The sequence below is a fragment of the Halyomorpha halys genome, unplaced genomic scaffold, assembly GCF_000696795.3.
Source record: "Halyomorpha halys isolate HHAL.00 unplaced genomic scaffold, Hhal_1.1 Scaffold24.1, whole genome shotgun sequence".
Taxonomy (NCBI): Eukaryota; Metazoa; Arthropoda; class Insecta; order Hemiptera; family Pentatomidae; genus Halyomorpha; species Halyomorpha halys.
This window is the reverse complement of record NW_027107648.1, coordinates 986,280-1,010,974: the sequence shown is the minus strand read 5'-3', so window position 1 is coordinate 1,010,974 and position 24,695 is coordinate 986,280. Positions and strand designations below refer to the sequence as shown.

The following is a 24,695-nucleotide window of genomic DNA, read 5'->3' as shown; positions in this document are numbered from 1 at the left end:
TATATGAACACAATAATACATCATTTGTTTATAACATGCTTTGAAGTTTTGTTGTAAAAAATATTTATCAAGGCTTAAGATTATTATTTTTGAAAAAGAAACAGAATTAGAATGAACTAGTCAACTTGAAGGAATAGTTTTATGATTCCAATTATCAATGGAAAGTTGATTTTTAAAAATCAATAACAAAATAAAGGTCAATTTTTTTTTTTATACCTCAAACGTTTCGAATAGTATTTGAGAAAAACTTTAATTTTGAAGTGTAAGCATCAGTAAATTTTCTATCTCACAAGATTAAAAATTATAATACATATTAAGAGGGCCATGTTCAGCATTAGGCCTTAAAAATTTAAGTTCTTTACTATCCACCAGATTAATCTGGTTACTGATTACTTTTCTAAAATATTGGAGACTATGTTCCAAATATCTTGGTTTTTGGAACTGAAGATGTGATACAAAATTACTGCCTTAATATCGAATTTATAAACAACCAGAAAGAAAAGAAGTTTTCAGTTTCTGATACAAAGGAGTAATGGTAAAAATTAAATAACAAATAATTAATAATACTCACAGTTGAATGCCTCCAAAATCGTATGAGATCATGTATGTCTGTACTAGGAGCGTAAAGGAGGAAGTCCCGCCACTCATTGTAGCTGATTTCGAGGCTTCCGTCTTGGTCCATCCTGTAATCAAAGGGAAAATCAAGTTTGATTTATAGCAAAAACAAAGGATCAATGCCCTCATATAATCTTGTTATTTAAAAATTGATTTGATGTTTAAAAATAATAATCGGAATATTTGGTCTGAGTTCAGTTAATTTAGCCATTTTACTGTGTTATGGTATTAAAAGTCAGTATTCAGAACCAAGGAGTTGAGAAAAGAAAGGTAGCATTCTTCAAGATCTTCAGATTTGGGGATTTCCAGGAAAGAAGTAGCTTAGGCCTAAGACACAAATAATCAAAGCAGATCTTAGTGATGCTACTGCCAAGACCAAACGTGTGTTGTGGATAATCTGTCTGAAGTGATCTACCGAAAAAAAAGACAGCAGATCTATGGAAGTTGGCTGGGTCCATGGATGGAAATTTCATGCGAAGTTCTATGTTATTGCTGAAGTTCTGCATGTTAAAATACCTTTAAAAGATGGAAGAAGTCAGAAAACCCACTAAAAGGTATAATTAGCATAAGCTACGATTATATTCACTAATAGGAGAGAGGCTTTAGAGAATCTATAATCGTTGAATGTTTGAAAGTAGAGTGATGTAGAAAATTCTGCACCAAAAACTGTGTTTTAAAGTATTTATCTATCAATATGTATACATAATGAAGTTAAAGAGATGTGACAAGTGCTTTCGGGTGTTTCCTTTATAAAGTTGTCAAGAGTTAGTTGAATACCACTTATTTTTTTCTTTTCTTGATAAAGATTTCTATAACATGCTGTGTCTTTCTCAATTGCCCAACATACTTGAAATTTACATTTTCTATGGGGATCAAATTCTTTCATGATAGTAAAAAATTTGGCAAGATGCATATTTTTATTTGATTTCCAAATGACCAGAAGCAATTCTTTATTTTTTCCCTTTCAATGCTCAGGAATTTTCTGCTTGGTAAACCAACAATGGCTTCAATTCTAAATCACCAGCTCATTCCCAGCAAGAAGTAATGCCAATCAGTTTTTGGAAGGCTTATGTCCAGGAGCAACTGATTCTCCCTTCGATAAAAATGAAGAATTAAGCATTTTTTTCCAAAAGAAAGCCATCTCATCTGGATTGAATATTTGACTAGGAACATATTCTTCACCTTCAATAATTTTGGATAGTAAGGAAATACATTTTTTTGGAGCATTTTTTTTATATCAACAGAAAAATAAAAAAGTTTTGTTCCAAATTTTTACCTTCCCTGGTCTTAAAATTGTTTTCTGAAATTCATAAACACTAGTGATAACTTGAACACCAGTCCACCAACCTACTCAAATTCGGAAGACATAAGAAGGATGTTAAGTCAAAGTTCTGTGATACACTGCACCAGATTTTTTTTCTTTTTTTATCACAAGAGTAAATATCATAAATAAAATCTTTTTCTGAATCTTTTTCGGATAATCATAAGTACGGTTATTTATTAGTGAAATGTATCTAGAGAATAAGTAATATATTAGCAAACAGAATGACTAGAGATACATATATAACCCCACATTACGTTGACTTCAAATGGGTTATTAGAGCTCAGCTTCCCTCTTATATCCTGAAATTTAAATCCTTCATTGTATTCTGTCCTGTAAGGTACTATCTATCTAACTTCTACTCTCTTCTTATATCAATGATATTTTATACTATAATATCATTTGAAGTTGATTAATTTTTTTAAATATGAATCCTAAAAGAGTTGTTTAAGTTCAATAGAACCTGAAGTAAACCTTTTTCAAAAAACGTGATTTCATATAAAATGTATAGAAAAATCAGTATAGTCAGAGAATATATTTCAGGAAATCTAAATCTCAGGGATGTACAGATGTCTATTAGCACTCAAATTAAGGTTACCTTAATAAGCTGTAAAGGAGTTTATGAGGTTTATTTTCGTAAGAGTTGACATTTGGCAAAATAAATTCACACAAATGTTGATTTATAGTTGTTTAGACAAAACTTTTGATTTATGAAAAAGTATATTTCAGGAACAATTAGACGAACAGATGTCTGCCAGCATTCAAGTTAAAGCTAGTTCAATGTACTACCATAAAGCAGTTTGTGACATTTATCTTTGTGGGATTAGTAGTTTTCATGTTTGCAAAAATAAATTGATTTCTAGTCATTCAGACAAAATTTCATAAGCAAATATCAAAACATCTACTACCCCTACGAAGATAAATGTTATTAACTACTTTATTTATAATCTTAAAATTCTTTCTTGAGACTGGCAATTTTTTAATAAATAATTCAAAAACACTATCCAAATTATAGTCTCAAAACATTTATTTCATTTACACGTCCAACGTTTCGGCCAATTCGGCCATCTTCAGGGACAATCTACTTAATTTACTATGAGACATATCATTTAACCATTTTAAAAAACTCCATACAGGCTATTCTGCCCAGGTCAAAACATTTGTATCTAATATGTCAAAAATACATTAAAAATTACAGTCAAATTATTTCTCTTTTACCACTATTTATACACTTTTATTACTCTATTTAGTAATAAAAGTGTATAAATGGTGGTAAAAGTATACCCCTTACTTTGTCACAAATAAAATCATACATAAAGGCCTTAATGTTCCCTAGGTAACTGATCTATTCCGAACCAGATATCACTCCTTCCATTATAAACTCCCTAACCACTCAAACACCCTAGTTTCTAGCCTTGCATCCTCTTCCATTCCTGACAATCCTCTGAGGTGCCTGAAAAGAAGATGGCCACAAGACCAGCTAATCTAAAGTGTCATTAGAGTGCTACCAATGGGTAGTTGCTCTACACGCCTGCAACACTCCATTCTAACTAAGATCATATTTACTAAATGTATTATGTAATATATAGTTGTAAATTTCAATAAAGTTATAAAATAAAAAATTAAAGTTTCAATACAATTTATATTTCATTATAAGTCTAATGTTTCGGTAAATTCGGCCATCCTCAAGGACGATCATAATATAATTTTAAAACCACATCAATTTTTAAAAAATGTATGCAGGCTATTTTGCCCAGGTCATTAATTTCAGTCTACAATTGCCCTATTTTGTTAATTCAACATATCAAATTAAAATGAAAATTAAAACTTTTAACCTCAGTCAACCTTCACTACTATAATTTATCACAACAATGTTTGTAACCTTCCAACAATATATTAAAAATACTGTTGTGATAAATAATAGTAGTGAAGATTGACTGACGTTAAAAGTTTTAATTTAATATGTTTAATTAAGAAAATAGGATAATTGTGGACTGAAATTAATGATCTGGGAAAAATAGTCTGCATAAAGTTTCTTAAAATTGATGTGGTTCTAAAATTGTATTATGATCGTCCTTGAGGATGGCCGAATTTGCCGAAATATAAAACTTATAATGAAATCTAAATTGTTTTGAAACTAAAATTGGATAAAATTAATTTTATTTAACAATCTACAATTTTTTAATTCCTTTGAAAAATGGTATTAGAGGGTTACATACAACGCTAAAAACTAATGTGAATTGCTGTATAGTAAGATGGTCAAGGTTGCGGTAAACAAAAATAGTTTACAACTATTAAAATAAATAGTTGTAAACTATTTTTGTTTCTCCTTTGACCGCAACCCTGACAATCTTTCTATACTTCAATTTTTACGGTCAACTATATATACATATATAATGTGAATTGCCTTTTCTTAAATAAAAAAAATTGTTGACCTACTTTACTGAAATGATTTTATTATTGTCATTGTGAACATTATCATTATGCTTTATTAATTTTTAGTGAATAAAAAAAAAAAAATCATTCAATAGAATCATTAATATTTTTTTCTTATTCTTCAGAAAGAGACAAATCGATTGACATATAATAACCATGAAAAGAATGTATACTTTCTGAGCTACGCACTAAAATACTTCATCTTTTTAATAACTTTTTTTTATTGAAAAAAATCGAGCCAATCTATAAATCCTGAAAGGATGATTGGTATGGCAGTGGATAATGTATGAGGATTTTTATATATTGACTTGAAATTTACCATAATTTTGAAATCATATGTAGTTTTTTTTAGACTTTTTTTTTTTTGAATTAATAAAGAAATTTTGTTATCACTAAGCCATAATAATGAAATGTCATAAAACTCCAATAGTGATGATAAGCAAACAATTTTTACAGATGTTTTATCAAAGTGAATAGAAATATCACATTAAGTGTTTTCAAATGACAATAACAAGAAAAATTGCATAATAATGTTTATTGAGGCACTCACATATCAAACTGCCTGCTTAGAAATGCATTAACTATTTTAATATTTCAATATGCTATATTGATTATTTACTTTTATTAATTAAAGTAAAATGTTTGTAACATCCTAACTATGAGATTATGCAAACCCAAATTAAATAGAGAGTGAGTAAAACCATATTTATGTATCCTGTATTTCACAACCATTCTAGAAAAAATATTTGTATCATAATAGAACAATTCTATATAAATAACCCTGTCAGTCATTCATTTGATAAATAGTTACCCATTTTTAAAATATTTAATAACAATTAAAATAGTATGTGTTAATTCAAATTTTAAAATTATTAAATAACCATTAAAAATAACAGATTAAAAGACGCGACAAACACTTATTCCACCATGTCACATTAATGACCATCTCAACACATAAAATGCTCAGATTTCACACAAAGTCAAAATTTTTATGAAATTTTAATACAACCAACAACTTTAGAAAATAATATATATTGATTTGTTGCCAGTGCTATTAGGCAAGGTGTAAATTGATACATTCCTTCTCAAGAGCCAACCACCATGAAGAGAAATAAATTTGTTTATTACACAATCATGAAGGCAGTTAAAACCCCTCCCTAGCTACTGACACAGTTTAAAATAAATATATCATTTTTGGTGAACCATTTCAAATAAATTTCCAACACTAAGGGATATATTTAAGCCTAAAGGATATTTATTGCTGGTGACAGGGATGAAACAATAATTGATACTGTTAACCAAATGTATGTTTCTATGTTTTTCTTTAAAATTTTAAATTGAAGGAAACAATTTTCTCAGCTTTAGCCTCCACCATCCACAATATAATCGCCATACCAGAGTAACATGTTTATGATACTATTACTCGTTAAAAGGAATGGGTAGTTGAAGAAAGTTTTAAGAAGTATAAAATAAACACAATTGCTATATACAGGGTGTAACATGATAAAGTCGACAAACTCCGAGTGGTGATTCTATAACTCTATAGAGTATTTTTTTTACTTCTATATAAGTAAAACAAAAAATGTCTGCCTGACCCATACCCGATTCTCAATAATAAGGGCAGAATCTCAGTTCTGTATTTTTGCAACACCACTTTTCTTCATAAAAGTAGCCATATCTCCTAAGCTATTGTTCCTACAACAAAATTAGAACAATTGTTGAAAAGCTCATAATATTTGCTTTAAGGGTAATGGTTACACAATATCCTTTTTACATTTTAAAAAAAAATGTAGCATTCTAAATTTTGGAAAATTGTATTTTTATCATACAGAAATCAATTTTCTAGCCTGAGATTTGTAAATTTCACAATATTGTGGCCAACACATGGTTTTAAAAACAAAAAATCGATTGCGTAACATATGTTTTTGTTGTGTTAAAAAGCAGATGTTCTCTTTTGTTTTTCATATTGTGAAAAATAAATAATACATCTTTGAGCCCCTTTGTGTGCACACACATCGGCTGACATATTTCATCAATCTACTTAGTCTTAGTAGCCAGCAGTCGACCATCTTCGCCAGCTTAACCATTTTTATTATTGTAGGTGGACTATGTTGACTCATCCTCCAAGAGGATAAGGCAGGCAGACGTACTTCTTTTCAGAATCTACCTTCACAAGGACATAACCTACCCACTGCATAGACCCCTTCAATTACCCACGGTGATATAAACATTTTTTTTCTCTCTTTTGTTCAACTTACTTTAATTTTTGTAATAGTTTTAAGTTTTTTTTTTTTCTAGTTTACTTGTTTGAATATTTTGTTTTACATTTTATTATGTTCAATTACTCAAAATACAACAATAACAAAGTTCGGCTATTAATTTATTTTATTTTTAATACTGTTCACGGTTGGGCTAGTAAAGATTCCTTTTTAACCCCAACCTGCAGTAACATTTTGGTCCTACCCGGGTCGGATATTTTTCTTATTACTTTTTTTTTTCTCATGATCCTCTGGTTGTCGATATTTGCTATTGTACATTTTATTTCATCTTTTTTCTTTAATTATCTTTTATAGAAAAAAAAAATTATTTTGTAAGGTGCTCCATTCCGCCATTAATTAATTCAGTTTTTATCGCCCTCTCTCATCACTTATTATCTTTCTCATTTATATCATTCACCAAAACGACAAAGAAAATACCAGAGGATATTAAAATTCAATTTGAAATACTCAAAGAGAAATTAAACTGTTATGCAACCCAGATTAAAACTTTTGTTTCGTAAGGGCGTGGTACTGCAAAACAACATGAAAAATTATTCCTATTCAAAGGAATGTATTTAGAACTAAAACCTTGTTTCATTTCCTTCAGCGAGACTTATGAAGAAGAACTGAGAAATGAAGGTAAATTCCCTTAAAGAACTGTGGTTAGTATTAAATGTTTCAGACCTCTTTCCAACCTATGAAGATCACTCCCTCTTTAAAACCGTGCAGGATTATTATTATGAGGGATACGCAATTTACCAAAATTATATTAACCCCACTTCTGTTGCCACTACTTCTTCAGTAGGCAGAACTTTCCACACTGCTAGAATTGATGAAAGTTGGGTTGTCAGAGCCAGATTGCCCCAAATAAATTTACCTGATTTTAGCAGTGATTCAACTTGCCTTTATTCCGTGATACATTCAGTCCCCTCATTCACAATGAGCCACCTTTATCTGACACGGAATTTCTTTTTCTGACTTCTTGCCTTAAAGGTACTGCAGGCTATCGTTGTCCCAAAGATAACTGACATTGAGGAAGTTGATGCAGTGAAAATAACATCTGAAGAGGACGATTATGTGGAGAGGCATTATCAAAAAACTCATTACAGGCAAGGTTTTGGTCGATATGTCCTATCTCTTCCCATGAAAGAAAACATATCTTTCCTACAAAACCCAGAGGACCAAGCACTAAAACGCTTATATAATCTGGAAAATAAATTAAAGAAAAATCCATTGTTAAAAAGCAATAACATCACTTCATGAGGGACTATCTTGACCTCAGTCACTTGCGCTTAGTGCCTCCAGGAGTAACCACCCGTTATACAATACCTCACCATCCTGTTTTTAAGGAACAAGATGGAAAAGTCAAAATCAGAGTAGTGTTCAATGCATTATGAAGGACTGCAACAGGATCATTAAATGACTGTATGTCAGGCCCAAACTACAGAATGACATATCAAAAATTATTTCCCAATTTAGGACACACCGTATATATATAAGTATAGCTTTCACCACTGACATAGTGAAGATTCTTATGCATCCTCCGGATAGGAAGTACCAACACATTTTAAGGAGATTTGACTCATCAGAGGATGTACAGAAATATGAGCTTTGTACTGTCACCTATGGTGAGGGTCTGTCTGCATTCCATGCCCAAAGAACCATCATTCAACATGTTAAAAATAATGGGCAACATTACCCTCAAGCTTCAAGAGCTCTGTTAGAGGATACTTATGTCGACGACATTGCGATGGGCACAGCGACAATAGAAGAACCCATTCTTTTACAAAGAGAAATCATCAAGCTCATTACCAGTGAAGGGTTCAAATTAAGCAAATGGGCCAGTAACAGTTCTAAATTGGGGAATCAATTAGAGGAAGTTCAGTGCCAAACCACAACAGTAGCTTTGTCCTTCCCAGAAGAACCCATGGTTAAGTTATTGGGAATGCAATGGATCCTAAGCAGTGATGTCTTCACATATGATCACGCCACCTCAACGAATCTGCACTAAGAAGGCAATCCTCTCCGCAATTGCTCGAAATTATGCCCGCTCAGCTTTCTATCACCTACAGTTTTGTTTACCAAAACAATATTACAAGATGCCTGGAAATCTTCATGTGATTGGGATAAGCCTGTGCCGTCACAACTTCATCTTAGATGGCTCAAACTTCTGGAACACTTTCAAGACATCTCAACTGTCTCATTCCCATTTCTCGCTGTATTATTCCCATTGGGAGCATCCCTTACATGATTGTGGGTTTCTGTGATGCTTTCCAAAGGAACTATTCTGCAGTGATTTATATTTTGACATCCATTGATGAGGTCAACTGGACATACCTTCTAAAGGCAAAAACAAAACTCGCTCCTATCAAATTAATGACGATCCCTCGGCTGCTCTTTTATTATGCAGCTTATTTAAATCCTGCCACAAGGTCATAACCTGGCTCAAACTGAGGGAAGCTCATTTCTTTACAGATTCACCTTTATTATTAGGATGGCTGAGGACAACTACTGAGTGTATGAACACATTTGTAGCTCACTACATAGTCCAACTACTGGAAATCGCAAACTGTTCCCAATGGGGCCAAGTCAAATCAGAAGATAATCCTGCAGACTGCAGCACTAGAGGGCTTCTACCATTAGAATTGATAAAACACCACTCAAGGTGGAACGGTCCTGCATGGTTGAAAGACTTGAAGGACAAATGGCCCGATTCTTTCATCTAGGAAGTATATCTATCAGAGATCAAGTTTAACTGACATTGAGCTTGACCTCTTGACCAATGATCCTGACAGAACACCTGACAGACCAATGACTCCAGAACACTTCTTACTTAGGAGACCACTTCTTGCAACACCAGACGAAGTAGTTGTGAACATGAACATCAAAATATTGAAGTGATGGCAGTTAGTGAAGTAAATCTCTTAACACTTCTGGCAAAGATGGAGAATGGAGTACTTGCATCAGCTGCAACAAAGGAGGAAATGACAAATACTAAGAACAAACCTAAACGTTGGCGACCTCGTAATCATAAAGGACAGGGTACATTTTTCAAGACTTGGCCTCTCGGAAGAATCATCACCAGACATCCTGGGCAAGATGACATCATGAGAGTGGCTACTATAAAAACAAAAACTGGAAAATATCAGCGACCAATTACGAAACTGGTTCCCTTAACCCTCTTCAATGCCAATTTAAAATTTTAACCAATTTTAGGCGGGCAGAATGTTGGGGCCAACACATGGTTTTAAAAATAAAAAATCAATTGTGTAACATATGTTTTTGTTGTGTTAAAAAGCAGATGTTCTCTTTTGTTTTTTATATTGTGAAAAAAAAAAACAATACATCTTTGAGCCTCTTTGTGTGCACACACATCGGCTGACATATTTCATCAATCTACTTAGTCTTAGTAGCCAGCGGTTGACCATCTTCGCCAGCTTAACCATTTTTGTTACTGTAGGTGGACTACGTTGACTCATCCTCCAAGAGGATAAGGCGGGCAGATGTACCTCTTTTCAGAATCTACCCTTATGAGGACATAACCTACCAACAGCAGGGGCCTCATCAATCACTCACGGTGATATTAAGACATTTTTTTTCTCTTTTGTTCAACTTAATTTAATTTTTGAAATAGTTTTAAGTTGGGTTAAGTTCCTTTTTTTATTTTTCTAGTTTATATATTTGAATATTTTGTTTTTCAGTTTATTATGTTCAATTATTTAAAATAAAAAAATAACAAAATTCGGCTATTCATTTATTTTATTTTTAATGCTCTTCGCGGTTGAGCTAGTAAAGGTTCCTTTTTGAACCTCTACCCACCATAACACACGAAAACTTTCCCTTTTAGTAATCTTTCGAACAGCATACTCACTTTTGTGATTACCTTTTAATTTGTAATGTAATATAAAATAGAATGTAAAATAAAAAAGTAGATAAGGAATGAAGAGGACTGTGAGCTGTGATTCAATACAGTGCTTTCGACAATAGTAAAATGACAGTAGGCGAATTTAATTGCAATCTTGAAATTTGTTTAAAGTAGAAAGAAAATTTTAAGGAGCTAACTAAAAGGAGAAGTTGTTGAAAAATTCACAAAGCTCAGGCTAGAAAATTCATTTCTGAAAGATAAAAATAAAAAAATTTTAAATTTTACATTTTTTTAAAAGTTTGATCATATAACCATATTAAAAATTATTTTAAGATATAGTTTAACAAGTATTCTTAAAACAAATGTAATAAGCTTTCCAATGATAGATTTAATTTTACTGTAGGAACATTAAGTTATTCAGAAAAAAAAACAAACACAAAAACTGAGATTCTGCCCTTATGATTGAGAATCGGACATGGGTCAGGCAGACTATTTTTTGTTATACTTGGGGTGGGGAATCACCAACTGGAGTTTGTCGACTTTATCCTGTTACACCCTGTATAAGACTTGCTAAGAAGGGTATAGATGTGAAATTTTCAATTTCTTGATCATGCGAAAATCAGTACTGTGATTTAGATATAGCTATCATTAACAATTAATACAACTATTTTTTATTACAGTTCAGAATATTATTATAGCTTTACATGTGTTCTATTGCCAACTTTAGCTTACTCTATAAATAAAAAAATTGCTAATGTTATCCCGAACACTCTGGTTATAGTTAAAAATATTATCTGAAACCCCATGATTTAATGAATATAAAATTAATTTTTATCTTGTTATAACCAATATTTCAGGTTTAGTAAATAAATTAAATCGACAATCCTCATAATTTGTGTAAATGAATATACCTTGAACAAGAGAGTAACATCACAAGCTTATGAGACAAATGACACTATAGGAGAAATCATGGACACTGTTCATAAACCAATATTTCGTAAAACTATACTAATGACACCTACTGCTACCAAAGACATAACAACAGATAATACCACAGACTATTATCAAAAACATACCAATATCATGCCAGAATAAATTCCCATCATACGATTACATGCTGGATAACAGACACTTAAACTCAACACAATTTTAACATAGTTTTGGGACATAATTAGATTTATGGAAATGCCAACGTTTGCTAGACAGATGAACCACGCCCGAGGACATTATACACATCATGCGGATTCATAATATACTTACAACTGAAATAATCTCATTTAAGTTGATCCAGGCTAAAACAGCAAATGTAACAGTTGCACATTTCCACATTAAGAATAGCTGTCTCTCTGTATGGAAATTTAAGTAAAACAACAATGATTTTAGACTAATTTCATCTTAGCTTAAAAAAAAAAAAAAAAAAAAGAAGAAGAAATATTGAACGAGATAACATACTGTAATAAATTAATTTCTAAAATATTCCATTATGAATTATGGCATATAATATTAACTAAACTGTTATATTTGATAGGTTATTGCTTATAAGTTGATGAGCTATAAGTTCCTATTATAACTAGTTAATAATAGACTAGCAACAGGACTTCAATAAAATGAGCATCAAAGTTAATTAGCCAAATCAGGCGAAAACAAGAAAAGAACTTGAGGTAACTAAGGCTACCAAGGACGGCAGGTATGGCAGGTTTCACACCGTTTTTTCGATTTTAGCTATTCTTGAAATATTACTCGATTTGACTATTGTAAGTCTCAGCATACCCTTTAAAGTAAATGTTTCAAAAATGATACAGAACCGTCCCTAAATAGGAGTTTTAGGGAGGTTGATCAGCTGGGAAAGATTGTCTTCAAATATTTTGGTGTTATGATCTCTTACTTCATTGTGACTTGTACATCAACCAACATACTCGCTGTAAATGTCTGTTTCAAAGGTAAGATAAGTAAGGCTATCATAGGGGGCAGGAATGGTGGGTTTCAGCTGTTTTTTTCTTCAAGAAAATTACAGGGTTAATATGCATAAGTGTCCTGTAAATACTTTAGTTCCAGTCTATCAATAAGAACTATTTGGCTTTAAAAACTATATTTTCTCTGTCAAGTTGCTAAGTGCTAAGGACAAATTTCAATTGCGTTTACTAGTCCTGGAGATGGCAAGTAAAAAGTTGACTTATTGAGGACAGTATGACTGTTTTGGGTCAAAAAATGGATTTTTTATTTTCTTCTGAAGTTAGATTGTTTCCTGAAAGTATTAAGATCAGTCTAACGACCATCCCTTTCTAATCACTAGAAATGATTCTAGAAGCTTTATGAGCTAGGTTTTGTAAATTAATTTGATGCTGATTCTCAAGCTAAATAATGTGGGAATCATTAGTAACTTCATTATTTTTTAAATATTATGAGAAATATATTCTTATCATTGTTATTGAAGAAAAAGGATCAATGGATAATAATTTTGTAAAGTGGTTTGTTAAATAATTTTTAAAAAACTTGGCACGAAACTAGGAGCCTTATCGCCTTTTCTTGGCGTCTGATGTAAAGAAACATTCTTCATTTTTCATTACATAATTTTCCTAAACTATTCGTTCTATCAGGCTATTTTTTTTTTAAATTTATTTAGAATAAGTTTATCTAAAAATTGTTTTTATAAAACACTAATGAATTTGACATTTATCGTATTTAACAAACTAAAATTGGCAAAATGATCCTGAGAATCTTTATGTGAAATAGAATGCAAGGATCTATACCTTGTTTGTTAAATGGCCTGTGTTATTAGAGGGATCTTTTACTAAGGTAAATCTTGACCTTTAAACTTATGGGGACTAACAGGGTAACAAACTAATGAGGATTTACAGACTAATTACTACTTTGTGACTACTATTAAGAACTAAATTAATCATATGAGACAATGGTTGGAGTTGCGGTCACTGAAGAACACTAATACAATAAAATAAAACTTAGTTTATTATTTCCAACATATGTATTGGCCAGAATTTCAGGTCTTCATCAGTGCGTCTGGAGCCAGGTTCCAACTACAGATAAAATGGAGTGGTTTTATTTAGTTTTGGCGAAGACCTGAAATTCTGGCCAAAATGTTGGTACTGATAAAAATTGGTTGAATTTATTTAATTCCAACATATAATCAAAACAATTTTGAGTCATACACAATAAATGCTTAATTATGATCATAACTCTTCAACTGGAAAAATCAAGAATTGCAGTAGCTGAAAATCTTCCCAGCTCAACACCGAAAATTTCGAGAAAAAAATATATAAATCAGTTAAGAACTTTTGGAGATCTTAGGTAAGTAACAAACAGACATTACATTTTTATTTATATAGATTAACAAAAGAGATTATGACTTCTCACCTCTGTAACAACTTTTTGGCTTCATTCATTTCAACATCAACACCAAGTTCCTTAAAAGCCATTATCAACTCCTCAAGATCCACCTTCCCTAAAAAAAAAATGGAAAGAACAAATTAATTACAGAATGAGATGGCTCCAGTAAACAATTAATTAATCAAACAGGTCAAATAAATAGTATATTTAAATAATGAATAGCTGGTACTAATCAATAAAAATAAAATAATTAATTTAGTAATAATAATAAAATAAGTAGCTTGAGATTATTTTAAATTTACTCAAATTATTGTTTCCCTGGATCTACATGTTTACCAGTTGCCACAAATCAAAAACTTGTACAAATGATTTGTAAACAAAGGAAGAAACAAACATCAGTATCCATACGCTTGTTATGTTTTTTTTTAATTTTTCCGGCTATTTCATTTGACTTACTCTGTTTTCATTATAAAAAGGAACAAAATAAAGATAGTTGAAATGAAAGGAAATGTAAATATCAACAATGTAAGTTGTAGATGATAAAAATTCATATAAATAGTACTGCATAAGCTATAAATTCAACCTTTGTCCTAGAATTTTCATAAGAAACTTTTTAATTTAATTACCTAGATACATAACGTCTTCATAAATACATTTGCGCTATGCTAAGTCGAAAATAAATTGCTAAAGTTAATTAACAAAATTTGGGGAGATTCTTTAATTAATTAAAACACGGAGAGCACAAATATTCACATGGCAGCTCTAAAATAAAGCAAACAGAAAACAAACATGTGGATGCAGCACAAGCCCCCTATGATTTGTAGACCATAAAACTGACACCTGACGGTCGGCCGCAAATTCAGGTCAATTTGTACCGGTCAATCCAAATAATCCAAACACAAACTTACGCATGAATTTGCCATTGATTGGCATTTCTATTGCACCTTTAGGTATATCTCAGCCCTACAAGATTTTCTAAATTTCATTATTACTATTTACTCTAAAGAAAACATTGGGCATATCTAAATTAATGATTACGAACAATCAACTTTATAACTAAACGCATCCAGTATTTAAAGGGATGAATTGGTGAACGAATTAAAATATTAACAGAATTATCAAAACTGATTGAAGGAAGATGATGGTCCAAGTGCATTCAAAAAAGGTATAAAAATAGCATAACAGTAGAATGTTAATTTTACTATTTTACAGTCATCATTATCCTTATTATAAGTTATATATATACTTTTATTTAATTATTGTACTCTCTAGACTGTATATACACTCTCCTATTTATATATTTTATTACATTTATGTTACCACATTATTCCCTCACATATTCACATTCATTGTTACGACCACAAATGTATGTTAAGAATATGCCTGTTACAGGAATGTCCATTAAAGATGTTCCCACTCTTTTTCTACTCCCACTCTGCATCTCTTTGTCCGAATTCCGAATATATTAGTAAATAAACAGGCGAACCCTAATAGATGGAAACTGTTCATAGTAAGAAACATGCTGTATATATTAAAAAATAACTTTTTCAGTATTATTATTTGTCAATTTAACATTTACCATTAATCTATATGTTATAGTCAGATACACTGAAAATAAAAAATTACATTTTTTTGACAGATGGTACAACAAAACTACTCAAAAAATCCTTAAAATAAAATTATTAACAATTTAGCAACATACATATGAAAAAAAGTATTAATTTATTGTATAAGTCAGGGATAAACCAATGATTTTTATTTTATATAAAGATAGTAGCAAGGTTTTTTAATAGGCTAATATTGAATTTAAAAAATGTAAAATTAAACAATAACAATTCATGAGTAATTTTATGTTCAAATATCTATTCCATCATTTATAAATGTTCACTGTAAGAGTGATATACACATAGACCGAAAAATAATGAAAATATTTTTATGAAATGGCTTAGCTGACAGTAACACATTGTTAAATATATTTTAAAAAAATAAAAAACTTTTATTAGCCATTTCATAATAAGTATAATGTAAATAGTTACATACAAAATTAAGTTTATTTAAACAATTCTAATTAGGGATTTTGTTTTTAGGAAGTTTGATAAATTTATTTCTATCAATTTTGGAAGTTAAAAAACTTCCAAAGATGAATATAAATTATTCTATATTTTTCTTTCTAGTTGTACAAAGTTTCAGGACAATTGTCCCATATTCATGCACCTTAATAATCCTACAAATAATAATTAATTTTAAACAACAATTCTCATCCATTATAATCATATATGTATGTATATTTGTAGTTTTTTTTTTTTGGAGAGAAATACTTTATTCATCTATGCAGCCTAAATACAACCAATAATTATATTTACCTCATAATTGTCATACTTTCAATTTCACTATCGAAATCATGTCATCCATATAACATGGTTGAAAATTATTTTACACTGTATTGTTTAATTCATTATCCTTCACGAAACGAAGAAAAATATAGAATAATTTATATTCATCTTGGTAAGTTTTTAAACCTCAAAAAGTTTTAGAAATTCTAATTAATTAAACATTAATAAGAATTTTTCAAGAATATTAGCCTTAACATGCAGGTGTGCATATCCAGATTAAAGAAAGAATTATAAGGTATTAGTTCAACTGGATGAGGGTGAAGGGACTTGGTAAGTTTTAAGATTCAGAAAAACAAGATTGGCAGATCTGAGGGTCGGGGCAAATAATAAATCATAAATTATATCAAAAGTCAGTTGATTTTAGTAAGAGCGTGCAAAAGTGTGGAAATTTTGTCCAAGAGGAATCAAGAAATAATAAAAGGTTTGGCTTTTAATATGGAAAAGTAGAGATATTCCCCAATGAAAATCTATATGGACAAAAATGGGCAGCTTGAGAAATGATATCATTTGCAGTCATCCAGAACAAGACTATATAACAAGTTATGTTATAATAATTGCAATAGTTTGAACTCTATCAGAACATTAAACAAGCAATTGATAATTAAAAAAATATATTAAAATTTACAAAATCAAATTTAAATTATATATCACTTAAAAGTAATGGTAATGATAAAACCAAATAAATTAAGGAGTAATACTGACATCCAATATTCATTTAGACTTAATTAAGAATTGAGGTAGATAATATGTTATATGAATATCTCAAAAAAAGTTATCAATAATAAATTTTTTTTTACCATTTAATGACCAATTATACTTGTTTAGGATTACAATTTTAATTATTACACTTCATCAATTATGTTAACTTGAGTTGGAGAAAGCAAAATTTAACTCACTCCCTTTAGGTACCTAATGCCAATAGGCAAGCCAACTAAATTAAATTAATCAATTAATGTACATTCTAGTTAAAACTTAAAAATTACTAAAAATAAATAAATGAGGATGCACAGTAAAATATATATTTAAATTTTAGAGATAATGGATCTTTTCTTAGGAACGTGAGACTTAGAACAAATGTATCTATGCTAATTTCGAAAGAATATTTTTAGTTGTGAAGATAATCAGTAAGATAATTTACTCTTTCCTTGTTCTTATATCAATGCGGAATGGAAAGGAGTCCTTTGACAAATTTACAAGGTAATCAATAATGATTTAATCGGACAAAAAGGCCCATCTAAAAAACTTTTTGGTTTATTTTTATATAGTTTAGTTGAAAATGTAAATCCTCCAATTTGGAAAGTCACAATTCCAAAAATCAATAACCAATCAATATCAATTTATTCCAATGAAATAAAAATTATACTGCAATAACACAGGAAAATACGAATAATCAAGCTAAATATCTCTACATAAAAAATGCAAAATATCAATTTTTAAAAAATGTTTGTATAATTTTAACAATATTTATTTTTTATTTTAATTTATCATCAATATTAACAAAATCACTAAATAACTATAAATATAATTTTGTACAATAATAATTACCTAATGTATAAATCAAAGATAACAGCTAATAGAGTAATAAACAGTTTAAAAATGTAATAAACATATTTGGTAGGCAATAATTTAACTTGGGAACAACAAAAGTAATTGACTTTTTTTATTAGAACCAACCATAAAATGGTAAATCATATTTAAATTTTTTTAAATTCTATTAAGTGTTTTTAAAAAATCAATTTTATTTATTACAATAAAGCATGTACATTTTAATACAATAAATATAAACAAAGGACATTACTAAAAGATATTTTTACAATAAAATTGCAAATATTTTGAAAAAGAGGCAAATTTATACAGGCTTAAATACTAATCAAATTATAACTCCATATGTCTTTATAGATATTCATACAAATTTAAATTAACTGAGGCAGATAGATTAATATGCAAATGGAATTCTTAACCATAAATACATGAAACCAAATAATAAATATGACCATTTTGTAAAGCAATTGGATACTATTCTAGCAACTTTCAAAATCAATGAAATTTGAAAAAACATCACCACCAAGAAGGAAAATAAGCAAAGTAACAATTTAAGAGAATAATGTAAATTTAATATTATTTTGTGTTTTTTAAAAATTATTTAGCTATTGTATTACTTTTGTTTCTTCCCACCTGTTTTTTTTTTTAATTGAATTTTGATAAATAAACATTTAAGTCCAGAATATGTAAATCTAACTAAATTTAATATATCAATTATTACTAAAATAATAATTGACTAACTGATTTTTATATTAATCAAAAATACATTGCTATAAATGTATATATGAAATCCTACACTATGTGAGGCACAAACTATACTTAAAAATTTCATTTAGGATTCAATATGAAGCAAATAAATAAATGAACGTATATTTGTAAATATACATCCAGTCAGTCTAGTAAACTTGAAAGAAACCTTAAACACGAACAGCCTTGAAGTTTGATAACTTAATGTGATAAGTAACTGACACAGTTTCAAAAGCCATATACACTTCCCAACCTTATTTAACTAATCTAATAAAACAAACTAACTATATTGATTTTATAGTAAGCTCAAGAATAACTGAAGCAACAGTTAGCTTTCTCTGCAGAATAAAAAAGCTGAAAAGTAGGTTATAAAATGCATTTTATGTTAATCAAGGTATTAACTAACTATATATACTTATGTACATACCATCTTTGTTCCTGTCCAAGTGTGAAAATCCAAGTCGGAGGTTTTTCTCATGTTCCCTAACATACTGAATAAATTCTGCCAGTGATATATCGCTACTTTTGTTTGCATCTGCTCTTTCAATGAATGACTGGAAATTTAAGAACAAGCTGTAGGCATAACTTTCTAGAAAGTAGAATGTGACAGTAGTCAGTAGAAAGCTGATAGTATCTAACTAAACAGTTAATACATGGAATGTAACCCATTGTTATGAGGTATAACGTTTAAACCAAAATTGAACTAATCAAGGGAAACTAACAGTTATAAAGGTAACAAAGAATTACCTGGGCATACCTATGGTGGAGACCAAACTCTCTCAAAGCTTCAGACAAATCGTGTATGTCTATTTTACCGTTACCGTCGACGTCGAGCACCTTAAAAAGATTTGCTAATCTTACTTCTTCATCATGAGGTAATTCATCAAAGTAGTGAGGGGCTTTGCCAATTGTCGTGTCAGTAGAGATGGCGATATGTGGCTTAACCACAAGTTTCATGTCGGCAACCATTGGAAATCACTGTACGGGAGAGGATCTAAAATAGAAACAAAGAACTGTGGCTAAACATAACTGGAACACAGACTGTTCTGGCTAGCAGAGGCCGGGGACCTGGGTCAATGGGGACACTGTTTGCTATCAGCGCTATCTGGAGTTTGGCTGGTTGAGTGGTCTACCGCTAGGAAGCGCCATTGTTTCAGCCTAACCCCACTTTCCAACTAAATCTCAAAACAAATATCTATCTACATAATTAACGGAATTAAATAAGAATTATTGATTTTATTTCAATTATTTTCCTTATAATTTTTTTATATTTTTCTTGCTGCATCTAAAAATTTCTTAAATAAAAACAATCAATTAAACAACCATTGGATTATCAAATAATGATTAACATTTTCTAATTTGTAGGCCTATAAATTATTTATTAACTCGTAAGTACTCAAAAGATTAAATTTAATCTTGTATAAGGTGGTTTTAATGGCATATTATTTCAAAAATTAAACTGTTTGGTTGCAATCCTGATTAGAAATTAGCCAATGGCTTGAGTTGAAGTATGGAGCTGCTTGGTAATTATCATAATTTTTTTATTTAAATCAATGGTTCATTAATTCACTTATATAACATTCAAGCATCATTTTAATTCAATTCTTTGAAACTTTCCGGACTGGGTTTGAATAATCCAAGTTATATCTAATTATCCACCATTAGTTTTAATCAGGTATTAAATTTAAGAGTTAATTTTTTGGTCAAATGAAAATGCAATAGTTATTTTTTAATAATAAAAGTTAAATCGTCCCTTGATTTTTAAATAAGTTAATAAGTGAATTTTCACGGTTCAAATTATTTTCTGATTGTTTAGAGATCCACTAGAAGAAAAATTACACAACAAAATATTTGCTGATGAGGAAGGTACTCTGAACGTAAGTGTGAAATTATCCAATTTTTTTTTTTTTTAGATAAAAGTAATTCATATCCATATAAACATCTATCTCAACATACATACATACAACACTCATAAATACAGTGGCTTACCTAGGGAAGGTGGAGGAAGTGGTTCACCACAGGCACCAATTACTATGGATCTACCACAGGAGCTAGTTTATTATTATTATTTGAACAACTTTATTGAAAAAAAAAATGACATTTCTTTTAATCATACAAGAAACTTTATTCATAAGTTAAAAATTATCGGAAATTTGAGAAAGAGGGGGAGGGCCTAAAAAATAAATCCACCCCGGTCCCTAAATGGGGTAGATAAGCCACTCTATCAATAATAATCATTTTTTTTTAATGTCGGGATCTACCTAATTTAATCTTTGGATTTAATACTACCAATTTTAATCTAGTCTCGATAAAATCTTTATACCTGTTGAAACTTTTTTGTTTATGTATTAAGTTAAAAAAATTGCCACTTTCTGATTCAATTTAAAAATATTTTATGAGAAGAAAATACTCAAGCAAAACTCATTTATTTATGCCGACGTTTCGACCTGAATTTCAGGCCTTCATTAGGGCTGAAAAATAAAACAACAACCTTAACAACAGCATTAGCAACCTTAGTTCAGAGACAAAAATATAATAAACAAGCTTGGAAAATTAAATCTGTACCGCTACTGCTAATGAAGAGTCAGAGGTAAAGTACGATCGACCGCCAAATTTTTACCCAGGGTACCCACTTTATGAGGCTGGGTGGACTCCCGAACCCACAGGACTGACTCAACTGTTAGAAGTAACTGATAATAATTATACACCACAGCCAATTTACTGTTATCTACTTAATTTATTGTTATGTATTTTTCCAAGCTTGTTTATTATTATTTTCTTTATATTTTTGTCTCTTAATTAAGGTTGTTATCTCGTTTTTTTTTTTGTCAAACGTCGGCAGAAATAAATACTTTTTTATTTATTTGATACGCCATAACCCCTGATGAAGACCTGAAACTCAGGTCGAAACGTCGGCATAAAATAAATAAATATGGTTTTGTTTATTTATGTTGTTCTTTGCTGACCGCACCCCCGACAAACTTCTCCAATTATTAAATAATTTTTTTGTATATTTAAGACAAATTTATATTTAAAGACTAAAAGCCATACGTTGAATATTTAAGGAAAGACCTTAAATTTAAATAGGCTTGAATATAATTTTATTTTATAAAATAAAATATCCTAATAAAAAAACAAAATAATTATGATTCTTTAAAATAAGATTTCACTTTTCATTATTTAATTTATAGAAGCTTTGTCTAGCTTGTAATGGAACGGCACTGGAGGATTGTATCCATTTTTTGACAAACTTCCCCGCGTATCATGAGAATCGAATCCGATACATGCCAAAAATAAGCAATATTAACCAAAAACAGTTGTATGAATTTCTGTTTGTACCCTCAGGATTAGATCCTAAACTTCTTTTTATATATGTAACACAAAACCTATTGCTTAGAGCTGAATACCTACCGTCCCAATAGAAGGTATAGTTTTTGTTTTGTTTTTTATATTATTAAACATGAAGTGACGTTTTTGTTTTATTCTGACGAACGTAGTTTATATAGACGATCTTTGACTCGCCATTTTTATAAAATTACTACAGTTGATTAATTATTTTATGTATTTTATAGGCTAACTATATTTTACGGGGGTTGCCCCATAAACAAATAAATAAATTATTATTATTATTTAATTCATTTATGTCTGCGGGTTCAATATTTGGCACTCCTTATACTTTGTGACCTTTTTCATTTCAAATAATTATTTTTATAAATATACAATGTGTAATATACATAGTTGTTAAAGGTATACTTGGAGATTTGGAAGTGAATATAAATGGTTGTTCAAATATAATTTTTCTGATGGTCAAATGTTCGAAACGTTAACCAATAAATAAATGAAGAAGATAAATTTAATATAGATTTATTTTTTTATAAATAAAAAAATATTTCACTATTTACGAAAATAAAAATGTTGTATAAAAATACACACGTGGTTTTAATTTAAATCACTATTAGCTCTTAATATCACCATCTTATCAACTCTTACATAAGAGATAACACCGCGTTCTTTATCCGGAAACAGTAAATATTTAGATTTTTTTTTGTAAACTCAGCTTTTCGATGAACGATGACAAACACCAGCCTTATTTTCGTATAGCTACTAGATCTCCGGTTAAACTAAAATTCTTATTCCCTGCCTCTACTTTCACCCATTAATTTCCTTTACTCATCACCTCTTTGGAATTCCACGCTACAGGTAGTTATTACTGTTTCATTCTAGACGCTCAGATAGGTTTGTATCTTTTATTTATCATTTCGTTAACGGAGGTTTTCAAAACGGTATAAATCTGTTACGGTGAAATGTCTGTATAACGGACACGCAGAGAGAAGATGGTTGGATTGAAAGTACATTCTTTTCCCTCGACCATCAGCTCTTGTATAATCTCGAAAAATCACCAATATTGAAGGTTATACAATTGATATAAAATTTTCAACGGTATCAAATTTTGTTCAATCAATAAATATCCTCTAATATTAGTACAAGAGCCAAGATAAAAAAAAGGCAGTTGTTTCACAGAACAGACCCCGCCTTCTGTCGTCACTCACCCAGGACCTGTACCAACGTTTGTAATTTCATTTATTTACCAAGCATTTGTAGGTAGTACTGCCAACCTAAGCTATGAAAATGTAAGAAATCATTTTCGATTCCATACTTAATAATATTGAAATATTGACGAATAATAGCGAAGTAGATTGAATCAGAATAGTTGTTAATTGAATTTTAATTTAGAGATATAAAAAGTATGACCTTATTTGGATATTAGGTGACATTGTTTGTCTTTTAATTTATACAGGCTTCAAACTGAATGTGCTGTCTGTAGAGTTTTATTTGGTAATTGTTCCTTTTTTTTTTCTCTCACATATTCCGATTTATTATCCTGTTATTCAGGTGTTCTTAGTCATGTGCTCACCATGTGTATGAAACAGGCTTGTATACGTACATTTACATTCTGATAAAATAACACCCTGACAAAAAATGAAAGTATCTTCAAATGAACAATGATTTACAGTAAACAATTTTATGGAACTTAATAGGTCAAAGGATATAGAAAATTTATCCAATTAAAAATTTTCTTAAGTAATAATAATAAATTCTCGTGTTTCGAAATCAATTTATTCCCTTATATATATTTTTTCTTTCAGTTTTTGAGGCTTATATTTGTTCATTCGTATTTCTGTTGTGAATTCAGTCTGTTATGCCGAAAAACAGCCAGTTGAACTAGATAGTTCGTTTGGGACGTCGGGGCCTCAAAGCATCACTCAATTAAAAATTAACTATCTAGTTGAAACTATAGTTTAAATGAACTAAACTGTCAAGTTATACGAATATACAATTATACGAATGTAAAAATAGAACGCGGATCGAAGCTTAAGAATAAAACTAAAATCTTTGAAAAGCAAATTAAAACTAATTCGTTGGAGAAGTTTGTCGGGGGGTGCGGTCAGCAAAGAACAACATAAATAAACAAAACCTTATTTATTTATTTTATGCCGACGTTTCGACCTGAGTTTCAGGTCTTCATCAGGGATTGTGGCGTAGAAGGTGGGCTAGCAACTGATTCGACTTACTTTTCTCATTAGTTACGGGATTCCAGGAGGATACTCAAGCAAAACTCATTTATTTATGCCGACGTTTCGACCTGAGTTTCAGGTCTTCATCAGGGATTGTGGCGTAGAAGGTGGGCTAGCAACTGATTCGACTTACTTTTCTCATTAGTTACGGGATTCCAGGAGGTGTGGGTTAAAAGTTGCCTACATATCCCAAAGGCCCAAGAGGAGAAAAACATAACTTATTTCACCCTAATTTTTTATTACTTTGATGAAAACTATTTAATTATGAGTTAAAATTGATGAATCAGCCAAGTATAATTAGGGGAAATAAAAAATGGTGGCTGTTTCAAAACATTTAAACAAATATTTTTTTATCGATATCATTAAAACTATTCACAACAAACACTAAGTATAATTACTAATCAATATTGATGAGTCTGTCAAGTGTAGGTAGGGGGAATAAAAAATGGTGGCTGTTTCAAAACATTATAAAAAACTTACGAGTTATTTACGTTAAATAGTTTTCGAGATATAGCTTTTTTAAAAGCGACATTTCATAAAAATGTTGTATGGGACGTACTGAAAAATCAGTAGTTAGTGAACTTATTTTTTTTTTTT

General features: G+C 30.1%; 1 protein-coding gene and 1 long non-coding RNA gene across 4 annotated transcripts in view; one reads left to right on the top strand and one right to left on the bottom strand.

The window, feature by feature from the left end:
• Positions 1 to 19,622, bottom strand: part of SCaMC (Short Calcium-binding Mitochondrial Carrier) — a 107,881-nt gene extending 88,259 nt beyond the window's left edge. Inside the window, exons 1-4 of one of the 3 annotated variants that reach the window (XM_014423480.3) lie at positions 19,270 to 19,622; positions 18,950 to 19,076; positions 13,868 to 13,955; positions 572 to 683 (exon numbers count right to left, since the gene is read on the bottom strand). In XM_014423480.3, the coding sequence (XP_014278966.1) occupies positions 572 to 683; positions 13,868 to 13,955; positions 18,950 to 19,076; positions 19,270 to 19,491 (549 nt within the window). In that variant the 5' untranslated portion in view covers positions 19,492 to 19,622. Of the gene's footprint in view, positions 1 to 571; positions 684 to 11,755; positions 11,816 to 13,867; positions 13,956 to 18,949; positions 19,077 to 19,269 lie in introns of those variants that run through there. The other 2 variants (XM_014423486.3, XM_024358319.2) reach the window with 2 other exon arrangements.
• The window catches only part of LOC106682592 (uncharacterized), a 71,848-nt gene continuing 65,319 nt past the window's right edge, over positions 18,167 to 24,695 (top strand). The window contains exons 1-2 of the long non-coding RNA XR_001343451.2: positions 18,167 to 18,318; positions 20,339 to 20,399. This is a non-coding gene — a long non-coding RNA (uncharacterized lncRNA). The remainder of the gene's footprint in view (positions 18,319 to 20,338; positions 20,400 to 24,695) is intronic.